Below are 27,280 nucleotides of genomic sequence, written 5' to 3'. Positions count from 1 at the left end.
TTTATTTATTTTTAATGGAGGTACTGGGGACTGGACCCAGGACCTCACGCTTGCTAAGCATGTGCTCTACCACTGAGCTATACTCTGCCCCCTGGGAAGCATTTTTCTTAATCAGTAATATCAACCAGTGGGGAAGAAACCAACTGAAGAAAAAATATTTAAGAAGTAGACTTGTATGGAACTTTGATGACTGGTTGTATATGGGACGTGATGGAGTCGAGGAGGACGTGCATAACCTCCATATTTGATACTGGGAGATGTGTATCCAAGAGAGGCAGGAAAGCAGAAGGTTAGGAACATAGAGTTTGAGGACAGAGACAGAACTATAATCATTTTGGTTTAAGGCAAATGATTTTGCCCTAATTTCTTCATCTTAAATAAAGCTGATAATTTCCTACCCTGTGGGATAGCTGTGAGGATTAAAGGAGATCATGCATACAAAACAATCAGTTTACGGGGCTAGCACAGAGAAATCACTCCATAAATGGTGACTTTCAAATACACCTATTAGTGAAATATTAACCTATTGAATTATTTTATTTATGTAAATATCATCCCATTGAAATGTTGCCCCCTAGCTATAACTTTCAGCTGGTGACTCTAACTTTTGCAGTCCCCGTTTTGCTAAAAGATAGGGGGAAAAGTTCCTTTTGGACTCTTTTGGTTTGGGCTGGAGGAATAAGACACGAACTAAGGTTCAGTTGGACTTAAAGGGTGGGAAAGTCACTGCTCTGGAAATCAGAATGAGTGCTTCTGACTCAGTTACTCTCCTTGTGCCCATTGCATGGATGCGATAATTGAGACCTAGTCATGCAAGGTCACAAGTTACTGACAGAGTTCAGCCTTTAAGAACAGGATTTTCTGCAGATAAAGGGGCCTCAGTTCCTCATTTCTCATACCCCTTCCCCCATACCCGACTCCTTGCTCAGAATCGCCACTAACAGTGAAGAACTGGACAGTATTGCTGAGAAGGAAGTTGGATTTATCAGTCCTTGAGAAGCTTGGGGGAACTCTAAAAAGGAACCCCCTCCCCAACTTCTCTGAATGAGTTTTGGGGTTTTTTTCTAGTTATGAGGCGGAGGATGCACACAGCCATCTGACGGAGATTCCCCCTTGGCTTTGGCTCAAGTCTCTGATTTGTGGTTCTGGTTGTGAAGAGAGTTTTAGGGCGCACGGGGCATCGATGTACTTGCTTACTTTGTTAAAAAAAAAAAAAAAAAAGGTGTCTGGGAGAAGCAGTTGATGATCAAACTTCCTCAGCCACACTCAAGATGGCAACAGCAGGGCCACGCCCCGAATGGCGGAACCGTGGGTCGCGGCTGGACAGACGCCTGTCACAAAATGGAGAAACCAGGAGAGAAAAAGTCCATCACATCTCAGCCCCGCCCCCATAGACCGCTAGGGCCAATTAGCAACCCGCAGGGCGGGGGCAAGGCCAGGGGCGGAGGCTACTGTCGCCCTAGCAACAACCAGGGAGGCGGGAGCCGGGCGCGGCCTCGGAGGGATCGGCCCCTCAGATCTCTCGCTGCCAGGAAGGTCTTGGGAGAGGCGCGAGCCAGGCCTGAGGGTCAGTGTCCGCGGAGAGACAAACATTCAAGCCCATGAACTCCAATCGTCGCCGGCGCTTTCACCTCTGGTAACCGTTAGGTGCTCTGAGGTAGGAATAACGCATGCGTTAGCTCAGAGGCGGGGCTAAAGTGCCCTGCACTTAGAACGCATGCGCCTCATGAATCTGAAGGGAGGGATCCGACGTGAGGAGGCGGGGCTTTGTGCTTGTGTGCGGGGCTATGGGCCCTGGGGCGGGACTTTCCGCTGCAATGATCGGGAGGAAGAGGTTATTTTGGAGGCCGGCTGAGTTAGACGCCAGCTCCTCAGCTGGTCCGTTTCTCGCCTCTCATTTTTCCGGGGCTGTCTTGGAGAGGCAGTTAGTATCATGATTAAGACCGCAGCCTCGTGGTTTGAGAAAACTAGCTTGGAATCCCAAGTATTGCTTCTTACTTGGTGGGCCTCAGTTTTCCCATCTGTTAGGTGGAGATAATTGTACACTTTTCTCACAAGGCAATGATAATATTTTTCTCCTCTCAGGGCCATGGCTGAGGTGCACGTAATCGGGCAGATCATGGGGGCCACCGGTTTCTCGGAAAGTAGCCTTTTCTGCAAGTGGGGCGTCCACACAGGTATTCCCGGGCATGGTGCATTTCCCCACCAAGATCCCCCCAGTCTAGACCCACAAAAGAAGCCACACCCTCTTTTTTTGACTCCTTGACTCTGTCCCGGATCTTCAGCTTCCATCGGCTCTCAGGGCTCCTAAACGTGACCACGCTCTGTTCATGCTAATCTCAGGCTCCCTTCTTATCCCTTCCCATCCCATCTCCGGGGACTCTGGCTCCCACTCTCTCAACACACATTCCCTAAGGATATGGGACTATAGGCTAGACACACACACCCGGCCCCAGCACATACTCCCAATCCTCAAAACAGTTGACAGCTCTTTGACTGCATTCACTGTATTAGGGGTGCCCTGGGTGCCTCCCCCATCCTTATTATTTGCTTAACAGCCTCCATTTATTGAGTTCTTAATGTAAAATGGAAGTTTCCATCTCAGAATTAAGAAGCAAGGCTACACTCCTGTATTCATATTTCTCTGTGAGAATGTAGGAACCCTATTCTGGCAGTCATCCAAATCCATCCACACAGGCCCAATAGGGACCTTGCAGGCCCCAATTTTCATGTCTCCCCATCAGAGGCAGTACAGTGTGGTGGGATGGTGTGATGGTTAAGGCCACAGGCCATCAGGTCCAGGCTCAAATATGAACTCCCTTGCCTGTTAATTGGGAGCCTTGGAACTTGATCTCTCTGAGCCTCAGTTTCCTTGTCTGAAAATGAAGGAAATAGCAGCTAAAAATGTTTCTCCTGCATAGCACAGGGAACTATGTTCAAATTCTTGTAATAACCTTTAATGAAAAAGAATATGAAAGTGAATATATGTATGTATATGCATATATGCATGCATGCGTATGATTGGGACATTGTGCTGTACACCAGAAATTGATACATTGTAACTGACTGTACTTCAATTTAAAAAACTTTTTTTAAAAATAGCAACTAAGAGGAGGCAGAGTGCTGAGGTTAAGAGCACAGACTGCCTGGGTTCAACACCCGCTCTTGCATGTTAGTTATGTGACCTTGGACACTTGTCTTTGCCTTGATTTCCCTGTCTGTACAATGGGAAAAATAACACTATTTACCTCACGGAATTGTTGTGAGGACTAAATAAATATCAACAGCAGTTAGAAAAAGGCCTAGACTTCTAAGTGCCCAGTAAGTATTTGCCTGGCTTGTATAAAAATTGGATCCCCCCCTCAAAAAAAAGAAAGAAAAAATTGGATAGAGTCTTGTTTGTAAAGCCCTCAGTATTTATGCACAGATAAATGCCCATGAAATGCATGTGGCTTTTGCCATCATCATCTTTTCAGGCCTTGCGTCCTTTGTGATTTCACTGGTAGGGAGGGTGGTGGTTGAGATTCCCTGGGAAACTGAGATCCTCCAGCTGAGCAGATAAGAAGCAGGCTCTGGACTCAGAAACTCAATTTCCAGTACCCTACCATTCACCAGCTCTGTGACCCTGGGCAAGTGCTCTCCCCTCTTGGAGCCTCAGTTTCCTCATCTATAAAGTGGGACTATTTGTCCTTTGGTCTCTGCCATCACTCAGATCTCCATCTGAATCAGCTCCACCATGGGACCTTGGTCTGCTGCGGTCCTGCTGTAGCCCCAGGGTGGAGAACATGGTGGGGCACAGAGTAGGTGTTCAGTAAACATTTGTGGAATGAATGGCCAAATGCCTTTCCTTCTCAGAGGTTGTATCTTTACCAGTAAAATTATATTAGCCCCCACCTCCTAGGATCACATATTTGTCTGAAGAACATTTATTGAGCACTTTCTGTGTACCATGATCTGGGTTTGAGGCCCCAGGGATCCAGTAGTTTACAAGATCCTTGCTCTTCTGGGGTTCACAGTAGGGGAGACAGAAAATAAATAAGCAGATAAAGACATGAGTGCAATGATTACAGACAGCGGTAGGTACTAGGAAGAAATGAGATGAAATGATGGGAGAGGGACTGGTGTTTGGATAGGAGGGTGAGGGAGAACCCCTCTGTGAAAGTGGCACCTGAGCTGATCCTTGAAGGATGAAATACAAAAAAAAAAAAAAAAAAAAAAGCCAGGCAGGGGGACATCTAGGAGCAGAGTTTTCTACGCAGTGGGAACAGCCAGTGCAAAGGCCCTGAGGAGGGGAACAAAAATAGGACCGGCGAGCCTAGCGGGCGGTGAGGAATGGGGAGAGTGATGGGAAATGAGTTCAGGAAGAGGGGCACAGGCCAGGCCTTGCAGGGCCTTGTGGGCTCCGGAGGAGAATCTGTCAGCAGGGGTAGGGTGGGGATTAAGAGTCCCAGAGGGTGGATTAAATGAATTCATTACTAAAGCGCTTAGCACAGCGTCTGGCATTTAGTAAGCACTGAGTGCATTTTTTGCTCTTACTCTCACCCTCAGGATTGCTGCTAGGACGCACCTTTCTCGATGTGCTCTGTGTTTCTCGTGAAGGACACCCTTGGGCCCATCTTAATCATTGGACTAGGCCTCTAAGTGTGGGCTGAGAATGGTAATAAAATGATACCCAACACATGTCCAGAACTCACTATGACCTAGTCCCTGTTCTGAGTGCATCGTGTCTATTAACTCATTTAATCTTCTCATAACACTGTGAGGAATGCATTATTGTGACACCCACCTTACAGATGGGCAGACCGAGGCAGAGAAAGCTAACTCGCTCAAGGTTGCACAGGCAGGAGGAATAGCGCTAGGATTTGAACCCAGACGTTTGGCTCCAGAGTTCACACTTTGCAACCCTTGCCCCTCGCCATGCCAGGGAGAAATGGGGTGCTCCAGCCACAGTGGGATCCCCTTCCGATGACTGCCTCCCACCCTGCCCTGCCTCATCTGTGTCCTGACTCTCACTGCAGGGGCAGCATGGAAGCTCCTGTCAGGTGTGCGGGAGGGCCAAACGCAGGTGGACACCCCCCAGATAGGGGACATGGCCTACTGGTCCCACCCCATCGACCTGCACTTTGCCACCAAAGGCCTTCAAGGTAGGTTCCCTGCCTGGGCCCCAGGCTAGACTAAGGGGAGGTAGGTTAGTGGCACCGATGCTTCCAGGACTGAGAACACCCAGTGCTGTCCCTGTTCCCCATGCCCTTTGGGTCCCTTTCCTGGGCAGGCTTGGCCCTGGAGAGGCTGAGCTGAGGCATCCCCAGGCTGACTCTAGAGTGTGTTCCAAATAGGGCAGAGGCCAGGGGTGGAGGGAGCAAGGTCAAGGGGAGGGCCAGGGGGAGAGGTGGTGGCTTTCACAGAGACAAACAACAGTCTTCAATTGGGAGGAAGCTGGGAGGGGTTTATGTGTATATGTGTGTGTGAGAGAGAGAGAGGTGAGGGCAGGTGGCTGTTCTGCTGGCAGCGCTCTTCAGATGCTCAGAGGGGAAATGAATATGTGGGGGAGGCCAGGTATCAGAAAACCTCCTCTAGCGGAAAATTTGGGTCATTAGAGAGGAATGGATTCCAGGAAATAGCCTAGGTAAATATGCCATATATTTCTACAATGTAAATAATATTTACTGAGTGTCTGTCTTGTGTCAGGTGATGCCAGGGAGATGTCTGATTGAGACAGCCCCTGTCCCACCCAGCCCTGTCCCCACATGGTTCATCATCCTTTGGGGGAGACAGAGCTGCCCTCAGACAGTAGGAACCTAGAGTAGGCAGGACCAAGATGGGGGATCCTGAAGGGCTATGGGAGTCCGGAAGAGGCGCCTGACTCTCCTGGGGAGTTCAGGGAGGGCTTCGTGGAGGAGGGGAATGTTTGAGCTTTACTGTGAAGGGCCAGCAGGAGCTATTAAAACAGAAGGATGGAAGAGAGTTCTGGGCAGAGAGCCACACGTGGAAGGCTCAAGGGGGAAAGTGAGCCAGGAGCATCTGGAGGCCCGAGGGAGAGCAGGAGGACTGCAAGGAGTCAGGTGGCAGGGGATGGTGTTAGGCCATGCAGGGCCTTGAATGCTAGGCTGCAGAGATGAGGCCATCTCCTGAAGGCACTGGGGAGCCAGCACAGGTGACTGAAAAGTCAGATTTTGCCTTTAAAAGATCCTTCTATGGGGGGAGGGTACAGCTCAAGTGGAAGAGCGCATGCTTAGTATACACAAGGTCCTGGGCTCAATGCCCAGTACCTCCTCTAAAAATAAATAAATAAGTAAACCTAACTACCTACCCCCCCCCAAATCAAATCAAACCAAATCAAATAAATAAATAAAAGATCCTTCTGGCTGCCTTGTGGGTAATGGATTGGAAGGTGAGGCAGTCAACAGACCTTTCAGCTCTTAAGGACCCCAAGTCTCCCAATATGGGCATCATCCTTGCCTCCTCTTTTCTCAGCGCCCTCCCCTCCAGTTCTGTCCATCAGGAAGTCCTATTAGCTTCACCTTTGAAATGCTTCCTAAATCCTACCACTTCCACCCCTCTCTCCCCAGCACCCTGATCTGTCCATCCTCACCTCTCACCAGCCTATTACAGTAGCGTCTTTACTGGTGTTCCCACCCCACCCCCATAGTCTGTGCCCTTGTGAGCACCTAAGTCAGGTCACATTCCTCCTCTGCTCAGGACCCTCTGTGGTCCTCATCTCACTCAGGGTAAAAAGTAAAGCCTTACAGTGGGTCACGAGGCCCTGCTCGATCTGGTTCTGTCACCACCACCCCCTCCCCATCTCCTCTCACTCTGCTCCAGCCACGTTGGCCCCACCAGGCAACTCCACCTCAGGGCCTTTGCACTAGCTCTTTCCTCTGCTGGGAGTGCTCTTCCCTAGACAGCCATGCGGCCATACTCCTGTCCCTCCTTTACTCATTCACTCAAATGTCACCTCAGTGAACCTTTTTTTGATCACCGTTTTTCTAAAACTCCATCCCTACCCCCATCCTACCCAGCTTATTATTCTCCAGAGCAGTTATCACCATCTAACATACCCTATAATTTGCTTATTTACTGTGTTCGTTGTCTAAGATGTCAGCTGCACAAGGGCAGGAATCTTTGTCTGCTCTGTTTGCTGCTGTGTCCCCAGCTTCTTAAACAGGGTGGAGCACAGAGGGACTCAGAAAGGAGGGTGAAATGGGGCTGATCTCCAAGGGCTTTGCCTACCAGGCTGAGGAGCTGAACTGTGTTCAGAGTGAGGAAATTGGGAGACCTATAGAAGGGGGCGAAGGATGCTTCCAGCTGCCAGATGAAGGATGGGTTGGAGGAAGCAAGAAAGAAGGCCCCGAGGCCAGAGAAGAGGACAGGGTGTGCCCATGGGGAGGGAAGGAGGGAGGCATCCAGGGCAAGGCCCAAAGCATTTACCTGGGGACTGGGCTCCTTTGAGATGGGGCCACGGAAGAGGAGGCTGTGTAGAGGGAAGTTAACAGAGGCCAGACCTAAAGGGCCTTAATTGTTGAGGTGGAACTTCATACTGAGTGCAGTAGGAAATCATGGAAGGGTTTTGAGCAAGGGATGAACATGGATTCAGAAAAATCCCTTTGGCCACTATGTGTGGGTGGGAGTCCAGAGAGGAGGCTGGGGCAGAAACCTGGAGGGGAATGCCTGGGCCTGGGGTCTCCAGGAGCAGGAGACTGGGCTGCACCCATCCCTTCTTTCCTCCCTCTTTCCTATCCTACAGGCTGGCCCCGGCTCCATCTCCAGGTGTGGTCCCAAGACAGTTTTGGCCGCTGCCAGCTTGAAGGCTATGGTTTTTGCCATGTGCCCAGCAGTCCAGGCACCCACCAGCTGGACTGCCCCACATGGCGACCCCTGGGCAGTTGGCGGGAGCAGCTGGCGAGGGCCTTCGTGGGTGGCGGGCCTCAGCTGCTGCATGGGGATGCCATCTATAGCGGGGCTGACCGCTATCGCCTGCACACCGCCGCTGGCGGCACCGTGCACCTTGAGCTGGGCCTGCTGCTCCGCCACTTCGACCGCTATGGTGTCGAATGCTGAAGGACCCTGCATCAACAGCTGGCCCCACCCATATCTCAGGACACCCAGTGATGGGCAGGATGGCTCAGTGGTCAGAAGCATGGACTTTGGAAACTGTCAGACCTGACTCCAACCAAGGCATAGTGTGGCTTCTGTCCTGTCTAGCACCTCAAGCCCACTGGCTGCCCCTCCCAGTTTTCCCTTCTGTAAAATGGGGTCAGTCATTGTGTGGGTTGAGTGCAAAGTGGGTTGAGTGCAAAGAAGCTGTTTGCTCGTGGAAGGGCTCAATAAAGGAGAGCAGTTCTTTCAGGAGTGGGTGCTTTTCTGCCTTTCTTCATCTGTCAGATGTCCTGTGCCCCATCTTCCCACCGTCACTCTCCTTCCTCAGGCCCCCTACCCCATCCTCTGCCTCAACCTCTGACCCCTTCCCCACTCTGGGTGATGCTCCTACGGCCCCCATTCCTTGGGGCTCCCGCCCCACTGGCTCCCTGTCTTCTGGCTGACACTCTCCCCCTTTGCCCCACCTCCTCACTCTCCACTCCGGGTGGACCTCCTCGGACTTCTTGTACCGTGTCCCCATCCTCTGATTGAACCCTCTCCACCAGGTCTTCATTCTCTCGGTGACCCTCGCGCAGCTCGAGAAGCTTACACGCATCACAGTCACCCGCTTGGGTAGCGCTCGGCCGCCAGGAGGCAGCACCCTGTTGGTGGGGCGGAGCCGGGTGCCCGCCCCCTCCCCCGAGGGCTTAAGAGACCCCCCTTGGAGCCCGCCCACGCGAGTTGAGGACGGTGGCCCGGCCCCCCCATGCCCTCCCCCTGAGGGCCGCCCCCGCCCCGCGCGCTTCCTGGGTGGGGCCGGGGCGGCTTCAAAACCCCCCGCCGCCCCAGCCGGTCCCCGCCGCCGCTGCCGCCGCCCTTCACGACCCGGGCCGTCCCACCCTCCTCCTCCCGCCGCGGATCCGCCAGACAGCGAGGCCCCGGGCCGGGGGCAGGGGGGACGCCCCCTCCGGGGCACCCCCCGGCTCGGAGCAGCCCGCGGGGCCGGCCTCAGCCGGGAGCGGAGGAAGAAGCCGCTGAGGAGCAGCCCGAGGCCCCAGAGCCTGAGACGAGCCGCCCCCGCCGCTGGTGCTGCCGCCGCCGCCGCCGCCACTGCGGGGAGGAGGGGGAGGAGGAGCGGGAGGAGGGACGAGCTGGTTGGGAGAAGAGGAAAAAAAGTTTTGAGACTTTTCCGCTGCCGCTGGGAGCCGGAGGCGCGGCGACCGCTTTGCGCAGCGCTGCCCCGAGAGGCAGGATTTGGGGACACCAGACCGCACCCCCCACCGCCTCGGACGCTTCCTCCCTCCCTGCCCCCTACACGGCGTTCCCCAGGCTCCCCCATTCCGGACCAGCCCTCAGGAGCCGCAAACCCGACTCCCACGAAGACTTGACCCCAGACCTCGGGCGCACCCCCCTGCACGCCCCCCAACTCCCAGCCTCTCTCCTGAGCCCCCGCGCATCCAAGGACCCTTCTCCTCTGGGATCCAGGAGACGAGATCTCTTTCAGACCTGCCTCAGCTTTCCTATTCAAGACCACCCACCTCTGGTACCAGATCTCGCCCATCCCGGTTTTTTCCGTGGGATACCAAGAACCCACCCATCAAAGCCTCCCCGCCACCTCCGCTCCGTTCTCCCTGAGGGCCTCAACTTTCCCTCCCAGACCTTCCTACTTTTCTCGGGAGACCCCCCAGCCCCTGTCGGGGCGGGGCCTTCCTCTTGCCACCCCAGCTCGGCTAGCGCTCTCGGCTGTGCCGGGGGGCGCCGCCTCCCCCATGCCGCCCTCCGGGCTGCGGCTGCTGCCGCTGCTGCTGCCGCTGCTGTGGCTGCTAGTGCTGACGCCTGGTCGGCCGGCCGCCGGACTATCCACCTGCAAGACCATCGACATGGAGCTGGTGAAGCGGAAGCGCATCGAGGCCATCCGCGGCCAGATTCTGTCCAAGCTTCGGCTCGCCAGCCCCCCGAGCCAGGGGGAGGTGCCGCCCGGCCCGCTGCCGGAGGCCGTACTGGCCCTTTACAACAGTACCCGCGACCGGGTGGCCGGGGAAAGTGCCGAACCCGAGCCCGAGCCAGAGGCGGACTACTACGCCAAGGAGGTCACCCGCGTGCTAATGGTGGAAAACGGCGACAGTGAGCTTGGAGGGGCAGGGGACCCTGGAGGGGAGCCCCCAGGGGGCGCCGGAGTGCAGGGGTCGCGGGGAGGAAATTACCCGTAGGGGAGACTGGCTGGAGGAAGAGGACCCCCGGGGAAGCCGGGAACGTGGGTGGGGGATTCCAAAGAAGATAGGGCTGATCTCCCTACCCCCCAGGTATCTGGGCTTGAAGAGGAGACAGTGAGAGAAGTGGACCACTTTTAGAAGGCGACAGGAACATGTGGGTCGTAGGGGGAGTCCCTTAGGAGAGACGCGAAGCAATTAGAGGGTAGGAGGGAAGGGGTGTAGAAAAAGACTTCCCCTAGCAGGGTGCACTGGAATGCAGGGGTCATGGGGTGGGGGCTGCAGAGAGGGGGCCCGCTTTGAGAGAAGCGAGGACCCCAGCATTTGGGAAAGGAGAGGTAGTGGGGAAAGCTGATCCAGAGCCCAGGGGTCGTGAGGCGGGAAGATTCAAGAAGGACAGGAAAACTAGGTGTAAGCTCGGAGGTGCCAGGAAAGTGCAGAGAGGATCCACTTGCACAGGGCTCGAGAAACACGCGAAATTAGGGGAGGGCTTAGAGAAAGGCGGGGAGGGGGTGATAAATGCGGGGTAGAAAGGGGGCGCGAGGTTGTAGGGTGGGGGAAGCTAGCGGGAGAGAAGCGGAGACCCTAGGCGGGTGCGAGGGATGCTCCAGGAGGTGCTCCCGAGTATTTCTGAGACGAGAGAGGAGGAAGCCCAGTGGAGGAAACGAGCCCCAGGAAACTTATGACCCTAGAATACTGGGTCGTGCTTGGGAAGGGAAAGGGGAGACAAGCGTGGGAAAGGTGGGCCTGGGAGGCAGCAGAGGAGAGATGGACCTTGCCATGCTGGGAGCTGCGACCCACCCCCGCCCCGGCCCCGGCAGAATGGAAGGGAGATGGCTGAGTGAGGAGTTGAATCGTAGCGGGAGAGGTGGGTGGGTGCGACTCTACAAGACCCGGGCGAGGAAACAGAGCTGGTAGGAGTGAGGAAGCCCCACGTGGGTGCCACGCGCGGGGGGAGGAGCCTCCGCTTCCGGAAGGGGGCAGGAGGACCCCGCAGAGCTAAATGCTGAAAGCCTGGACCCCAAACTCCTAGTTCCTCCCTGGGAGGCTGGGGAAACCCCAGCGTCCGGCCGCCTCGCCCTCCCTCCCTTCCCTTTCCTTCCCGTGCCTCGAGGGGCGGGGATCGCGCGCGGAGCCTGGGGCGAGACGAGGCAGGTCCGGTCCCCGCTCTCGCGGCGGCGGCCTCTCCCGCCCTCTTCACCCCCAGCTCTGGGCGGGGCTATCGTCGGGCCCGCCCCGTCGGCGCCCGCGAGGGGACCCAGGCGTCCCGCGTGGCCCCGAGACTTGGGTGCCACCCCCCTGCTTTCTTTCACTTTCCTTCTTGGGCAGTGCACTTACGGGTCTCTGGCCCATTTGTGCGCCCAGTTGCGGCTTCAGCCAAATGATGTCCCTACCCACCCGCATCTCCATTTCACCTTTTCCTTGGTCGCTTCACTTTCGTGGTAGAAATTTTTTTCAACACTGATACCTTCAACCCTCTTCTGCCTCCATCTTGCTCCCAAACCCTATGTCTTCCATCTCTTGTGTCTCTGTCTCCCATCTCTGCCTTGCCGTTTCTTTCGCATCCCCGTTACTCTCTCTGTCCCTGTCTGGGTCTCCCAGTTTCTCTCTCTCCATCTCTTTCTCTCTCTCTATCCCTTTCTCCTCCATGCCCAACTCTCCATCTCTCCCTCTGACCGTTCCTACCCCTTCTATCTCTCTTCCTCCCTATCTGTCTCCCGGCCTGGGCTTCCTTTGGGGTCTGCTGAGTAACCCCTGGACCGAGATAGGGCTTATTTGTGGTGGGCGGGGGCTGGCTTAGCTAGAAGGGGAGAAGCAGAAGAAGGAGGCCCACAGAAGGGGCCTCCTCTGTCCTTTCTCTTCAGATGTCGCCACCATTTCCACGCTCCCACTGCAGAGGTCGATCTAGGAGTTCCTGACCTGCCCCCTCATTCCCAGGCCCAAATTTTTCCCGGACCAGGAAACACTCTTCCTAATTTTCTGTGTTCCCTGCCTGTACCCCTGAAGCCATTCCTACCTAGAATGAACTTTGCCTTCTTTAACCAGCTGAGGGCGGAAACAATTAGTATTAATAATAATAATAAGAGGAAGAATGTCACATTAGCAGGGAGGCAGCATGGCCTAGAGGTTAAGAGCACAGCCTCTGGAATCAGACTGCCTGAGTTTGAATCCTCACTCTGCAGCTTCCTAGCTGTGTGGCCTTGGGCAAATTGCTTCATCTCTTTGGGCCTCAGTTTCCCCATCTATAAAATGGGTATAATAATAGTATCTTCCTCAAGGGGTTGTTGAACACATTAGAGTGACCACTGTGTGCAGATCTTGTGTGACTTGCTTTGTCTCACTTATCTCACACTGTCGTCCTGCAATCAGACCTTGCCTTACACATGAGAATCTGACACAGAGAGAGGAATCCACTTGCCCAAAGTCACACAGTACTTCAGTTAGGAGAATCTGGGTTAGGAGGCAGAGAGCTTGATGTCAAATTGATCCTTCACAAAGAATAGGAACCTGAGGCTGGGAGAGGGAATGTGGCTTGCCCAAGCTCATAGAGCTGGAAGGCAGTAGAGTCAGTCAGAGCCAAATACCCTTGATCCCTACTCTGCAACGTAATTTGCATTTGAGGCTCCAACTGCTGGGGAGGCCTGAGCAAGCAGAGCAAACCCCACCCCTGTGCCAGCTTTGTACTGAGGGGGCACTTCCCAGATGACGGGAAGGAAGGGTGAATAGGATCCCGCTTAAAGAGGAGGAAACAAACCTAGTGAGGAGAAGCCAGTCACCCAAGGTCATCCGGCTAAAAGGTGTCAGGGGCTTCAACCCCAAGGCTGTCAGCTCTTGGACTTGGTGTGGGCCAGTTCCCCTGCCCCTGCCAAACCCTGACATTACCCCTCTCCTTCCACCTAGAAATCTATGATAAAATCAAGCGGAGCCCACACAGCATATACATGCTGTTTAACACATCGGAGGTCCGAGAGGCGGTACCCGAACCTGTGTTGCTCTCTCGGGCAGAGCTGCGCCTGCTGAGGCTCAAGTTAAAAGCGGAGCAGCACGTGGAGCTGTACCAGGTGGGACAGGGGCCCTGGGGGCAGCCTGGGCTGGGGCGGCTGGAAGGCTGGTGGCTGCGAGGTCCACATAGATGGACCCCGAAGGACGATGAAGCACAGACCATGGAACCAAGGGACTCTGAAATGTTTAGACTCCTAGTGCCCTAGATGCTAAACACTTTGAAGGCTGGAATCTAGGATTTGGGCTCTAAGAACTCAGGGCTTTGGAAGCTGGAATCTCTGGAAAGGTTGGAGACTTTCAAAATGCTCTGTCCCATACAGTAACCACTAGCCACATGTGGTCCGTTTAAGTTGATTAAAATTAAAAGAAAAAAAAATTCCATTCCTCAGTCTCACTGGCCATATTTCAAGTGGCCTGTAGTCACATGGGGTTAGCAGCTGCTATTTTGGACACCACAGATAAAGAACATTTCCATCATCGTGGAAAGTTCTCTTGGATAGCTCTGTTCTAGAAGACTTAGTCTCCAGGAGGACTGGGGCCTCCAGGAGGGCTGGATTCTCTTGACAGTTATGTGACCTAGAATCCCTGTCATATGGAGCATTAGATTCAGTAGTAGATGTTAGACTCCTGCAGGAAGGGAATTTGTCTGATGTTAAGTTCTCGGGGTCTAGAGAATTTGGCTTTATGCTGCCAGCTCCAGGGGATCATTCCACGGGGGTGTCTGGCATCTGCAACATCTGGGTTTGTGGCATGTCCAGCTCCTGGGTTTGTAAAGCAGCAGGCTCACAGAACTTCTCCAGCTCATTAAATGTGCGATTCTTAGGGTGTTCCCAAGCACTGCACTTAGGGAATGACTTCTGACATCAGCCCCTCGAAAGTTACAGACCCTCAGAATTCGGGGGGGGGGGTCAAATTTGCAGAACTGTATAGTCAGTGACCCTTACGATGTCTGTAGAAGAGTCTTAGCATCATGAACTGTCCAACCTGAAAGGGTCCTGGCATTTCACCAGAGAGGAAACTGAGGCCAAAGAGGGAGAGGAATTTCCCCGGCTATGCAGGAGGTCAGGGGCAGGGGCTGAACTGCCCAGGTACCTTCCCCACCCCCCATGCCTGAGGCTCTCTCTCCTCTCCCAGCTGCAGTGGGGGTGGGTGGTTCCTGTTGGGCCTTTCAGTGTGGGTGTCCGGGAGGGGACTGAGGGACTGCGTGGAGGCCCGTTTGGGGGAGCAGATGGAATGAGGGGTGCAGCGTACATGGTGGTGTGTGGCAGCATCTACCCACTGTCTCTCCCCTCAACGCATTGTCCTCCAGAAATATAGCAACGATTCCTGGCGCTACCTCAGCAACCGGCTGCTGGCCCCCAGCGACTCACCGGAGTGGCTGTCCTTTGATGTCACTGGAGTTGTGCGGCAGTGGCTGACCCACAGAGGTGAGGACCGCTTGCCTGCCCCACCCCTGTTTTGTAATGGTGTTGACCCCATTGTTTGTCCTTTGGTCACCCTGTCTAGCACCCTCCATCCCATGTTTGTGCCAAAGAGCCCAGACCTGGCCCTCCTCCCAGACGCTCAAACCTGAGTGATTAATGGTTAATCCATTTCCTGAGCACCTGCCCTGTGCTGGGTGATGCTGGGGTCACAGCAGTGGCCAAAACAGCCCCATCCTTGCCCTCATGGAGCTCGTGGTCCATTGCTAGAATGGGAAGACTTGGAGGGAAGACCTGAAAACCAGGTAGAAATGTCCCAGAGTAGGCAGGGCTGGGATGGGGAGTCCAGAGGAGGTGCCTGACCCAGCCTGGGAGATCGGGGAGGGCTTCCTGGAGGAGGGGACATCGAAGAGGGTGTCTGAGGGATGAGCAGAAAGGAGGCACAATAGTGTTCAAGGCAGAGAGACAGGCTGTGCAGAGGCCTTGAGTCCAGGGAGAGGAAGAGGTTTGAGTCTATCCGGTCCCGCTTGAGTCTGCAGCACCCACATCTCCCTTCCTGATCTCCCTCTCATTCATTCCTTCGTTCAGTAAATACCAGTTAGTTCCTGCTCTGTGCCTGGCCCTGTGCTGGTGGTGTGGGGGACACAGTAGTGACCATGACAACTTCTAGGCCTGCCCTCATGGGACCCACAGTCACTTCTGGACACCTAGGAAGTCTTGCCAAAGACCTAGCAGGCTGTGATGGCCACAGTGAACAGGGCCGGGATGGGGGAGGCTGTAAGTGCTGTGGGAGCCCAGAGTGGGCACCCAAACCCATCTGGTGGGGTCTGGGAATGAGTCCTGGGTGAGAATGACTGTGTCAAGACTCACGGGATATGTGATGGTTTGGCAGGTGAAAAGATGTGGGTTAGGGAGCAGGTGGGTGCTGGGCAAATGCCAGTCTTAGTCATTGCTGAGTCCAGAGCACCCAGCACAGGGCCCAGCAGGTAGCAGAAGCTCAGGAAAGCACTCCACTCATTCATTCAAGAAACTTTTCTCCCAGTCCTGCCCTGGGACAAGAGCCCAGGCTCTTGCCCCTCAGCCCTGCCTTCTCCCAGTTTGGGAGAGTCACCCCCTCTCTGCAGCCCTTGATTTCCTTGTCTGTCAAATGGGGAGCTTTGGTGAGGATGAAAGGAAATAATGCACAAAGAGTGTTTAGAACAGGGTCTGGCACCCAGTGTGCACTCAGTAGATGTTTGTTTTTATGACTGTGGGCCAGGCCCAGCGGGGAGCAAGAAAACAAGGATCCCTGCCCCCATGTATCCTGCTTTCCACTGAGAACAATGAGGGAACTAAATAGCCAAATACACATGTCAGAGATGGTAAGTGCTGTGAATAAAGTTCTGTCATAGTGGAGGAGGGGCTGTGTCCTGGAGGGCCTCCTGGAGGAGGTGGCATTTGAGCTGAGACCGGAAGGAGGATGAAGGATCAAGAGGGTGCAGTGAGAGGACAGGCAGGGGAAGGGCAGGAAGGAGGTCCCCTCACCCCTACTCCAGGGGTTTGCTATTTCCTTTCTCCTCCCCCAGGGGCTGGGATGGGCCACCCCCTGACACTGGCATCTCTCTCCCCACTCCCACAGAGGAAATAGAGGGCTTTCGCCTCAGTGCCCACTGTTCCTGTGACAGCAAAGATAACACACTCCAAGTGGACATTAACGGTGAGGCCCACCTCCCTGGCCCGGCCCTGTGCCCAGCAGCAGTGATGTGTGTGTGTGTATGTGTGTGTCTTCCCTCCCCCTGCCTTCTCACCGCTCCCCCTACCCATCCACCTCTCTGAGAAAGTGAGTGTGTGTGTGTGTGCGTATGTGCATGTGTGTGTGTATTCTTGCCCCTGCCTATCACTCATGCATCCATCTGAGAGTGTGTGTGTCTCCCCCACCCTCCCCATCCCCTGACTCCCAAACCAAAGCAGGGTTCAGTTCTGGCCGCCGAGGTGATCTCGCCACCATTCATGGCATGAACCGGCCCTTCCTGCTCCTCATGGCCACTCCGCTGGAGAGGGCCCAGCACCTGCACAGCTCCCGGCACCGCCGAGCCCTGGACACCAACTACTGCTTCAGGTGAACCTTGCAGCCTTTCACGGAGGCCTTCCGGGCTGGAGACCTTCTGGACATCTGCTGAGCAGGCACCGCAGGTTGGGCACCTGCCTGGTGCTGTGCTTGGGCTGGCATCTCCTTCAGCCTGGAGGGCTCAGGGGGTGAGGTCTGAGGCCTAGGATGCTGAATGTGTGAACTGGAAGTCCTCGATTGTTGAGATCAGCTTGCTTTCTTGCTAGTGTGTTGGAATCAGAGACCATTAGAATGTTGAACACCAAGAAAGTGGGAATTCAATATTAGAACGTCGCCATGTTAGATTCCTATATTGTTGGCAGGTAGGGGTTGGTTCTAGAATGTTGGGAATTCTAGGATGTTAGAATTCGATGTTAATTATTGGAATCTGAGAATGTTGGACTCAAGGCATGTTGGAATCCTAGAACTTCGGAATCCAGAATCGGAGGATTGCCCACTGTCCGACTGGAGTCTCCAGTGTTGGCAGATAGGAGTCCTTGAATATTGGGCCCAGAATAGTGGAATCCTGTGTTAAAATATTAGCATCCACAAATGTTGGAGTTGGAGAAAGTGGAATATTGGTAACCTAGAATATTGGGACTCAGTGCTGGAATCTTGTTAGAATTTTGGAAGGCTGAGATCTTAGAAAGTGGCAGCTTGGACCTCTTGAGTGATGGGTTCAGAACTGTGGAATGTTGGAATGTAGTTTTGAAATATTGGAATTCAGACATGCCAAGATCCTCGAGAGTTGGAATGTGGGAATCTTAGAAAGTTGGAAAGCTGTTGTATCTAGAATCTTGAGATGCTGGTGTATGGTAATCTAGGAAAATTGAAAAGTTGTAGTCCTAGAATGTTGAAATTCAGAGTAGAATGTTGCTAATTTAGAATGATAGTCTGACCTTGGTCCTCCCCTGCTTCATATTTTGATGATGCCTTTGGGCTTTGTTGCATGCAATTCTCCCGCTGGCGAGTCATCTCTGCTCCCAAGCTTCTTCACCACCAGATCCTACCCTCAGCCTAGCAACCCTGTGAGTGAATGCATGGATTGAGGTCTTGATTGCCAACAGCTAATAACGTTACAGAGAGAGGCAGCCAACCACGCGAGGGACAAAATGTCAGTTAGGAAGTCTGGCCAAAAAATCAAACCTGGAGCTGATCAAGACGGTAGATCCAACTCCCAAGTTTCCAGAAACCAGAGGAACATGTGAGCCACCACCATGGGCATGCAGCCAGCAACATCTAGAGTGTGGGAAACTTGAGCCAATTTCTCCAACAACTACAACACACAGGGGGGAAATACAGAGACGGTTCCATAGATTTTAGAAAGAATCTTAAAAGGTGAATCAACCAATCGCGATGTGTAGACCTTATTTAGATCTTTATTTATGCGGACTATTTTATTGAAAGATGTTTATGAGGCAGTTGGGGAAATGTGAATTCTGACTAGATATCTGATGATATCAAGGAATTGTTAGTTTTTCTTATGTGGTGTTTTAACATAGTCCTGATTTTCTCAGAGATCCGTATTGAAATATTTATGACTGAAATGATATGGTGGATGACGTGGGCTTCAAAATCATTCACTGGGGGAGAGAAAGTGGATAAGAGTAGAAACACAGTGAAGCTGGTGGTGACTTGAGGATTGCTGAAGCTGGGTGATGGAGACACCAAGGTTCAACGTGATAGTCTCTGCTTTTGTGTATGTTTGAGGCTTTCCGCAATAATGTTATTCTTAGCATAAATACCATCTCTATTGGGGAGCCTCCCTGACCCTTTCCCCAACATCCAGTTGGATAGGAGGCCCCTTCTGCCCACCCTGGGGCCCCCAGTGGGTTTCTTTTACTCATCAGGCCCTGTTGGGTTCTGGTAGACTGGACGGCAGAGTTGCTGGGCAAGAGCTTTGCAAGGGCCCGGACCGTTTGTATCCCAGGCAGCAGGATCCAGGCATGCACAGAACAAACGGGTTAGATACTGTCTCAGGGTCATCTGGACGGCTTTTTAAATGTGTCCTGCTGTCCCCCACCTCCACCCTCTGTTTCTGATTCAGTGGGTCTGGGGTGGGGCCCGAGAACTAGCATTTCCCACAAGTTCCCAGGCAATGCTGCCGCTGCTCCAGGAACCCCACGTGGAGAACAGCTGAGTTGGATAATAGAATCACACACTGTTCACATTGTAGGACCTCAGCACCCCGGCCAGAGCTGAACCAGAAATGCGAGATTATTCTGGACAGTGGTTCTTCCCTTTCTGTGAGTCAAGGCCCCCCTTGAGAAGCCAAAAGCCAGGAACCTTTCCCCAAGAAATATGCCTATATATGGGGGCATATGCCCCTCCCTGAGCCCGTACATGGACTTCCTGATGCCTTCCGGGCCCTTCACAGCATCTTAGTTGATCCAGCGTCTCTCGCATCTTTGTACAGATGGGGGAACTGGGTCCCAATTAGACTAGGGAGGGACCAGGCTGAGCTCACAGGAACCTCAGTTTTCTAACTTTCTTCTCAGGACCATGTGGCTCCCAGAAAGGCCATGTCTTGCCCTGGGAGGTCCTGTGGCATCGCCTCTCCCCTTCTGCTTGAGCTGACATGGTTGCACTGGTACATGAGACCACAAACTCCTGGGTGGCACAGAGTTAGCTGTGAACTGGCCCAGAGCTCCACACGTACAGGCTGCATATGAGCAGACACACCTTACCCCCTTCTCTGAGGCTCAGTTTCTTCATCCTTCAAATGGGAATAATAATAAGACCTGCCTTGTAGGGTTTTGAAATTTATTAGTTCTCTATTGATTTTTGAGTAGGAAAATACATGCACATGGACCAAACCTAGAAAGGATACTCAGAGACCCTCCAGCCCTGACCCCCAGGCCCCTCTGTAGAAGCTTTTATTACATTTATGTCTCCCTCCTGAGAGTCTCAGCATGACACACTCACACATATCCATATATGTTTTTATTTTGTCCAAATGGTAGAGTCTCTTTTTTCAGGGGAGTGGGAAGTGTACTACATTTTCTTTCTTTTAATTTTTCTTTTCTTTTATTTTTCCACAGAGGTACTGGGGATTGAACCCAGGACCTCACACATGCTAAGCACACACTCTACCACTGAGCTATACCTCTACCCCCTAATTTTTATTTTCTGGTTCTAAAAGTAACACATACTCACTATCGGGAATTTGGAAAGATATCCCCTATCACGTTGCCAGATATCAAATGTCACTGTCAACATTTTAATATATTGCCTTCTAGTCCTTCTATTCAAAACAGAATTTGGATCATATTGTACCTGTAACTTTGCATAATGTTTCTTTCACCTGTTATGAACATGGAATATAAAGTGTTCCCAGCTGCCCATGAGTCAGGCTTTTTAGCCAAGCTCCCTACCCATCTCAACCATGGTCCTGGAGGCCAGCACATAAAATCCCATATTTCCTTCCAGGCAAGCAGAAGCCTGGGCCCCAGACTGAGGAGGACTGACTTTCACATCTGAGCCTGGGACAGAAATCATGAGTCCAGAATAGCTGAGTTTTACACACCACCACTTTCCAGTGTCCTTTTTAAAAACCTAACCTTTTGATCAGTTAACTGATACAGCCAATAATTGCTAAGCACCTGTTGTGTGCCAGGCACTGTTGTAGGCAGTGGGAGCACATTTAGGGATGAAATAGACAAAAAGTCCTGTCCTCAGAGGAAGACAGACAATGAGCAGGTAAACAAATCAGTCTCTAATAAAAGAGCAGGTGGCAATAAGTACTAAGAAGGAAAATAAATCAGAGGAAGAAGAAAGAAAGAAATCATTGGGATAATTTATTTTTCCTATTCTGATTTAAATATTTTTATTATGGAAAAATTTAAATGTATACATAAGCAACCAAGATAGTATAATGAACCCCCGTAAACTCTCATCCAGTGTCAACAGGTATTAAGATTTGCCCCATTTCAAATGCAGACATTTTCATATTCTCTTGCATAGCTGAAATGCCGTTTTTACACTGAATGGAATTCATAATCATTTGGATTGGTATTTTGGATAGGATGGCCCAGGAAGGACTCTGAGGAAAAGACATTTGTTTGTTTGACTGATATTTCTTGAGCACCTACTGCATGCCATGTGGCGTCCTAGGAGTTAAGCCTTCCTGAGTGGAGGACATTTGAACATACATATGAATGAAGTGAAGAAACAGAGCCAGAGAGGATTTCTGTGGGAATAACAAGCATTTGTACTGAGTCCCCAGTAGACCCCAGCCCAGCATGTGGTAGTATTTTAATGGACATTGTTGCACACTTAGAACATGCCAGTACACATGGAGCTGCATTGTATTTTTTATGTTCACGTGTGTGGATATGCCGTGATTTATGTAGCCTTCCCCTGTGGACAGTCATCTGGCTTCTTACAGGCTTGTTTCAAGCATTGCATGACATAATGGTTAATGTGATGCCCTTAGTGCAGTGCTGGACTAAAGCAAGTGCTTTATCAGTGATAATCATTACTATTACTGCTATTGCTGTTATCACATTGGGTGCAAGGGAGACCAAGATGGAGATGTGCGGGGTTGTGGGGCAGCCAGAGTGAAACATACACACACACAGACACACACACACACAGACACAGACACACACACACACACACACACACACACACACACACACACACACACACACACGGAGGAGGGGCGGCCCCTCCACTCACCTGACCTGGGTTCCTCCCTCCTGCCTGCAGCTCCACGGAGAAGAACTGCTGCGTGCGGCAGCTCTACATTGACTTCCGCAAGGACCTGGGCTGGAAGTGGATCCATGAGCCCAAGGGCTACCACGCCAATTTCTGCCTGGGGCCCTGCCCCTACATTTGGAGCCTGGACACGCAGTACAGCAAGGTGAGTCTGGCGTACCAGCTCGGGGTGGGATGGGGGGAAACAGGAACCGAGGGAGGAGAGGGGGTAAAAGAGGTAAAATCAGAGATGAATTGGTGAGATGGTAGTCAGAAATAGAGACGGGGAGATTGGAGGGGAGATGGTAAAGGAATGGAGGGAAGCAAGAGACAGGGTCTGAGCAGTTAGAGACACAATGCAGAGGAGACGGATATGGGGAGATCCACGGAGACGGATAACTTGGGCGAGGCTGAAGAGGTGGGGAGGTGGGAGGAGAAAGAAACAGAGACAGAATGAGAGAGAAAAAGCCAGGGGGACAGACAGAGAGAATTAGGAAGATGGAAGGACAGAGAAAGACACTAAGATAACAAGCCAAGAGTGGAAAATGGGGAGAGGCAGGGAACGAGAAAGAAACATAATGAGATAAAACAGAGGGAGATGGGGAGAGGCTGGGAGGTTGCGGCCCACGACCTCCAACCCTGACCCCAGCCACCCGCCCGCAGGTCCTGGCGCTGTACAACCAGCACAACCCTGGCGCGTCGGCGGCGCCATGCTGCGTACCGCAGGCCCTGGAGCCGCTGCCCATCGTGTACTACGTGGGCCGCAAGCCCAAGGTGGAGCAGCTGTCCAACATGATCGTGCGCTCCTGCAAGTGCAGCTGAAGCCCCGCCTCCCCTCAGGCCCCGCCCCACAGGCCCCGCCCACCCCGGCAGGCCCGGCCCCACCCCCGACAGCCTCACTGGGGCTATATTTAAGGACACCGCGCCCCAAGCCCACCTGGGGTCCATTAAAGGTGGAGAGAGGACTGTGTCTCTGTGTCGTTGGGCGCCTGACTGGGGTCTCCCTTCCGACGTTCCCGGACCCTCCCCTCCCCCATCTGCCTCCTCATGTCTCTCCACCATTCATTTTCCGCTCCTCACATAAACACTTCCTGAGCACTTGTTATTTTCCAAGAACTCATGGTGAACACTGGTTAGATTTATTAAGCACCTTGGACTCTATTCTAAGTGTCTTATATTAATTAACTCATTTAACCACTATAACAAAGCTCTGAGACAAAGGACTTTGATAACACTCACTTTAAAGTTCAGGAAACTGAAGCACAGAAAGGTTAAGGGAATAGTTCCTGCGCATTAGGAACCTACTTTCTGGGGAGGAGACAGACATAGTAAAGCTAGACGAAGACAGGGAAGCAAGATGGGGTGAGAGATGGCTTTGGGGAGGAGGGAGGGCTTCTTGGAGGAGGTGGCCTTGGGGACTTGAAGCCAAGAAGACAACCTGGGGGAGAGTGGGGGAGGGTGTTCTTGGTAGGAGGACAAAAGCAAAGGTCTGGAGTTGAAGATGAACTTGGGGTGAGCTACATAGGCAGGAAACAAGCCAGTGTGGTTGGAAGGGAGGGGCAAGGGGAAGGGTGTTGGGATCTGAGTCAGATAGTATCACTCACAGGCCAGAAAGTAATAACAATTCTCCACACCAGGTATGGAGCTACTAGCTCAGGCATTCTCCCCAGAGTCCAACAGGGCAGGGGTTGGGAAACTACTGCCTGCAGGCCAATTCTGACCTACTGCCTGTTTCTGTAAATGAGGTTTTATTGGAGCACAGCCATGCTCATTTGTTTATGTATTGTATTGTCTATGCAAGGGCAGAAACTGTATGCAAAGTCAAAAATATTTACTGTCTGGCCCTTGATAGAAAGTCTACCAACTCCTGCTATAGAGACCATTTCCTCCCCACTCCACAGATGGGAATACTGAGGTAGAGGAAGGTTAAGTTACTTGTTAAGGTCACATAGCTAGCAAGCAGCAGAGCTGGGATTCGAACCCAGGCAGCTGGAGTTGAGGGTCTATGCACACAACTTCTGCACTGGTTCTGCCTTCTAGACCACATCAGGCCTGTGGGAAAGTGAAAACTTATACCTTGAGGGAGGCAGGAGCCATGACGGGATTTTGAACAGAAGGATGTGATTTGACTTAGGTGCTCAGACAGTCCTTCTGGATGATGGTTGAGAGTAGATTGAATGGGGCCAGGGGGGACTACAGGGAGACCAGTTGTCCAGGAGAGAAATGACAGCACCCTGAGCCAGGGTGGGTTTCCCTCTGCTGCGTTTCTTATCTGCTGGGGTCTTGCTGGTAAATTCTCTCCTGCTTCCTCTTTGTCTGGCCTCCCAGTTTCGTCTCTTCCTTCCTGGTTTCAGTTCCTCCCATCTCTCCCCTTGCCCTCCTGGGTCCGTGGCTCTGACCTGTTTTGCCCAGTGATTGCCCTGGGCGAGGATGGTGTGAGTGCTGAGGGTCCTTTGTCCTTGGGCTCTGAGTCCAGCCCAGCCCAGGCCAAGGGTAGAAATGTGGCCACCCCTGCTTCGGGTCTGGGAGCCACAGAGAGCCAGGTGGGGTGGGGGCAGAAGGAGTTCACTATTCAAGGACATGCTGCTGTTGTCACTAGCCTCTTGTGTGGAGATGAACTGCAGTCACTGCAGCCCCGTGAGGATTCAGCACAGGTAAGCACGCCTTCACACTCACATAGAGGTTCAAATGTGGACAGTGTCCCACGGCCATGCAAACATTTTCACCTCTCAGAGCCACAATGGACACATGCAAACTCATGCAGGACCCATGACACATGAACTGTGACACCTGGTGGCATGGGACCCGTGCTGCCCTGTTACATGCACACAGCCCAGCCTTGGAGCCTTGGCTGGGACACGGCAAAAGGCAGCCACACAAGTACATGCTGTAGGATCAGTCACAATGGCCACAGGAGCAGACGTGGATTCAGGGGCAGTGTGCCACACATACACTCCTCACTGCATCGGAGCCCCGTCAGGAAATGAAACAGAGGCTCCGGCCGGGGACACACCAGCAGTTACACAAACATCCTCCGCAGGGTCACGGTCACAACAGGCAGTGTGCATGCACACGACCTGGCACGTCACAGCCGCACCCAGACACACACCACACACGGAGATCTGACACGTCAGGATCGCACAGACGGCCGGGCCGTCGTGCCCACGGTCTGATGTCTGCCGGCCCCGCGCGCTCAGGCCCGGGGACTCCCCCTCGGCCCTCCAACGGCAGCCGGCCCGTCATAGCCAGACGCCCTGTCACACCCCGGGTCCCAGACGGAGAGTCCCCCACACCCAGACACACCTCCGGGGCCGCGGCCCTCACACGCCCAGCTCGCGCCTGGCCGAGGACAAGTCCCGGCCGCACACCGGGGCGCGCACTCCCGCGGTCGCCGAGCCCCGGCCCCGCCCTCGGGGCGCACCCCGCCCACCTGCCCGGGAGGCCGGCGGGGGCAGGGAAACCTGCGGGCTCAGCACCTTCCCGGCCACCCCCGGACCCTGGCCCCGTGGGGAGGCCGGGCCCAGTCGGGATGAGGCAGCCTCGGTCCCCAGCCGACTGCGGGGCCGGGACCGGGGGTTCGGGACGCCCCCGTCCCCTCCCCCGCCTCTGCGGGCAGCCCGGGGCAGGGAGGGAAGTCGTGGGGGGAGCCTGGGTTCCGGCTGGAGCCCCAGCTTTCCGTCCAGCCCTCACGGGGCAGGAAGCAGGGCCGGGGAGGCCAGCTCAGGCCTTCCTGCCCCCTCCCCCAGACAGGCCCAGGACGGGGTCAACGTGAGAGCGAGAAAGGCAGGAGGAGATGGGGGAGGAGGGGGAGAAAGCCCCCTTTCCTCTAGATCTCTGGACACCCAGAGTGTTGATGTCTTTTGTTTGTTTCTAATGTGAATTGGAATGTATTCAGGATCCCTTTGTGTGCGTGTGTCCCTGCAAACTTTGTGGTGTGAATTTTGTGTCTCCACTATGGGGGTCTCTAACCCACCAGCTGGGTGCCTTCCAGCTATGTTGGATATGGATGGACGGGGATTTCAATGAATGTGTCCCAGCACGTGTTCAGCTCTGTGTATGTGTGTATGTGTGTTGCATTTCTGGTGCATGCACCTGTGTTTTGTTTCTGCTGTACAAGCTGGTGTGCTCTCTGGGTTCTGTGTCCTAAGCTAGTCTGTGTGTATGAACGGGCTGTATCCCTGGGGTGTGTTTTGTGTCTGAATTTCCCCCCAACACCCTTGCTCTTCTCTGGGTGTAAATATGTGCGTTCTTAGTGGAAATTAGAAGTGTGGGTGTTTTCTATGTATTTCTATGCGTCTGTGAGAAGTGTGTTTCCAGGAGGCGCTGTGTGTGTGTGTGTGTTGTTTCCTGCTTCAGCTGTATTTTCAGTGCGTGTGTGTGACAGTTGTGTGTGTTTGTGTCTGTGGGCAAGCAGAATCTGGGTTACCTTTACGTGATCAGTGTGTGTGTTGCCGGTATTCTGAGCATGTTTGTGTGTCTATGGGGTGTGTCTCCCATATGCTTGCTGTCCTCCTCCGAGTGTGTTTGTGTGAGTGCGTGTCTACCTCCTGGACTGGTGCTCTCAGCCTCAGCGGGTGTCTGTGAGCAGGTGGTTGTCTGCATTTTGTATCCCCACCTGTGGGCTGATGACTTCAGTATGTGAGCAGTTGTGTGGGACTCTATTTTGCTCTATCACCTTTGAGTTTTCTGCAGGGCGAGTGAGCGTTCCCGTTCATGAGCAGCTGCACGTGTGGGGCTGCATTTGTGTTGGTGTTTCCTGGGAAGGGGGCATCCTGTGTCCCCAGTGAGGCCGCTGGAATCCCCAGCGACCGCCTCCCTGCTGAGTGGAGGCTGTGTCTGCGGTGCGTCCCCTTGCTGGCTGGTGCCACGTTGGCTCGGGGCTGGCTGTAGCGGGCAGGGCAGGGCAGGGGCTGTGGTGGGCACTGGACCTACGCCCGGACCTCGGTATAAATATCTCAGGCTGCCGGCGGCTGTGTTTACTGGGCCCCAGCCCGGGGGCGGCAGCAGCCAGGCAGGTCCTGGGGGCGGGGGTGACCAGGCCACAGCACAGTCACTTCCTCCTGGCCAGACAGGCCGCAGCCTCGCTGGGTGGGGGCGAGGTGGCGACCCCTCATTCTGGGCTCCCACGGGCCACCAGTGAACCATTGACCTGGACATCCCCACTGGGTTTCCCAGGGTCTGGGAGACAGAGAGTGGCTAAGATGGGAGACAGGGGGTGGGCCAAGAGACAGCAGGGAGAGGAGTAGGAAAAAAAGAGGGTGAAGACGAGAGGAGGATGGGGGACTCCGACAGAATGGCATGGGGAAGTGGGGCTGGAAGCTCAGAGATCCAGAGGGAGGGAATGACAAGCAGGGAGAGGCCCTGGCAAAACGAGGGGGAAAAAAGAAGGGGCTCAGAGAGGGGAGATGAAAAGTGATGGGGAAACACTGACAGCCAGAGAGGTGCGGAGACAGAATGAAAGGGATGACGGGGCAGGCGTTGGGGGAGAGGCAGAGGAGAGGAGACAGCAGCAGGGAGAAGGGACAGCGACAGCGGGGCAGGCCGTTGGAGGGGACAAGAAGAGCAGGCAGGCATTTTCAGCCTTGGCAGGACACACAGAGGTGTCAGACGTGGGGGGTGGGGGTGGCGGCCAGCAGAGCCCGGCGGGGAGGACACACAGGAGACATGGTGGGTGGGGGCCGGATGCCCACGGAGGGGCTCTCCCCTGCCTGACTCAGCCTCTCCGCCCACCCCAACCCCGGCCGGGCCCGGGAGCAGAGGGACAGGCACCTCTCTGGGTCTCAGCG

General features: G+C 53.8%; 2 protein-coding genes across 4 annotated transcripts; both read left to right on the top strand.

Annotated features, from left to right (window-relative positions):
- The first annotated feature begins 1,445 nt into the window (after positions 1-1,445).
- On the top strand, positions 1,446-8,346 carry B9D2 (B9 domain containing 2). 2 transcript variants are annotated; one of them, XM_010985238.3, is made up of 4 exons: positions 1,446-1,636; positions 2,086-2,177; positions 5,019-5,144; positions 7,745-8,346. In XM_010985238.3, the coding sequence occupies exons 1-4, from the start codon at positions 1,602-1,604 to the stop codon at positions 8,056-8,058; spliced, it is 567 nt and encodes a 188-aa protein (XP_010983540.1). In that variant the 5' UTR covers positions 1,446-1,601; the 3' UTR covers positions 8,059-8,346. The 2 variants fall into 2 exon arrangements, with proteins under 2 accessions (XP_010983540.1, XP_010983541.1); XM_010985239.3 differs by having other exon boundaries at positions 1,452-1,657.
- A 575-nt stretch (positions 8,347-8,921) lies between these two features.
- On the top strand, positions 8,922-22,651 carry TGFB1 (transforming growth factor beta 1). 2 transcript variants are annotated; one of them, XM_010985237.3, is made up of 7 exons: positions 8,922-10,200; positions 13,188-13,348; positions 14,599-14,716; positions 16,329-16,406; positions 16,658-16,808; positions 21,507-21,660; positions 22,158-22,651. In XM_010985237.3, exons 1-7 carry the CDS (start codon positions 9,846-9,848, stop codon positions 22,314-22,316), a joined length of 1,176 nt encoding a protein of 391 aa, XP_010983539.2. In that variant the 5' UTR covers positions 8,922-9,845; the 3' UTR covers positions 22,317-22,651. The 2 variants fall into 2 exon arrangements, with proteins under 2 accessions (XP_010983539.2, XP_031314615.1); XM_031458755.2 differs by having other exon boundaries at positions 8,923-10,200; positions 16,661-16,808.
- The last annotated feature ends 4,629 nt before the right edge of the window (positions 22,652-27,280 follow it).

Source organism: Camelus dromedarius, chromosome 9 (assembly GCF_036321535.1).
Source record: "Camelus dromedarius isolate mCamDro1 chromosome 9, mCamDro1.pat, whole genome shotgun sequence".
NCBI classification, from domain to species: Eukaryota; Metazoa; Chordata; class Mammalia; order Artiodactyla; family Camelidae; genus Camelus; species Camelus dromedarius.
The sequence above is the reverse complement of the archived record's forward strand: the minus strand, read 5'-3'. Positions and strand labels throughout refer to the sequence as shown.

Coding starts and splice junctions, on each gene's coding strand:
- TGFB1 (XM_010985237.3), top strand. CDS start 9,846: ATGCCGCCCTCCGGGCTGCGGCTGCTGCCGCTGCTGCTGCCGCTGCTG. Junction 10,201..13,187: donor AATGGTGGAAAACGGCGACA/GTGAGCTTGGAG, acceptor CCTTCCACCTAG/AAATCTATGATAAAATCAAG. Junction 21,661..22,157: donor TGGACACGCAGTACAGCAAG/GTGAGTCTGGCG, acceptor ACCCGCCCGCAG/GTCCTGGCGCTGTACAACCA.
- B9D2 (XM_010985238.3), top strand. CDS start 1,602: ATGAACTCCAATCGTCGCCGGCGCTTTCACCTCTG. Junction 2,178..5,018: donor CAAGTGGGGCGTCCACACAG/GTATTCCCGGGC, acceptor CTCTCACTGCAG/GGGCAGCATGGAAGCTCCTG. Junction 5,145..7,744: donor TGCCACCAAAGGCCTTCAAG/GTAGGTTCCCTG, acceptor CCTATCCTACAG/GCTGGCCCCGGCTCCATCTC.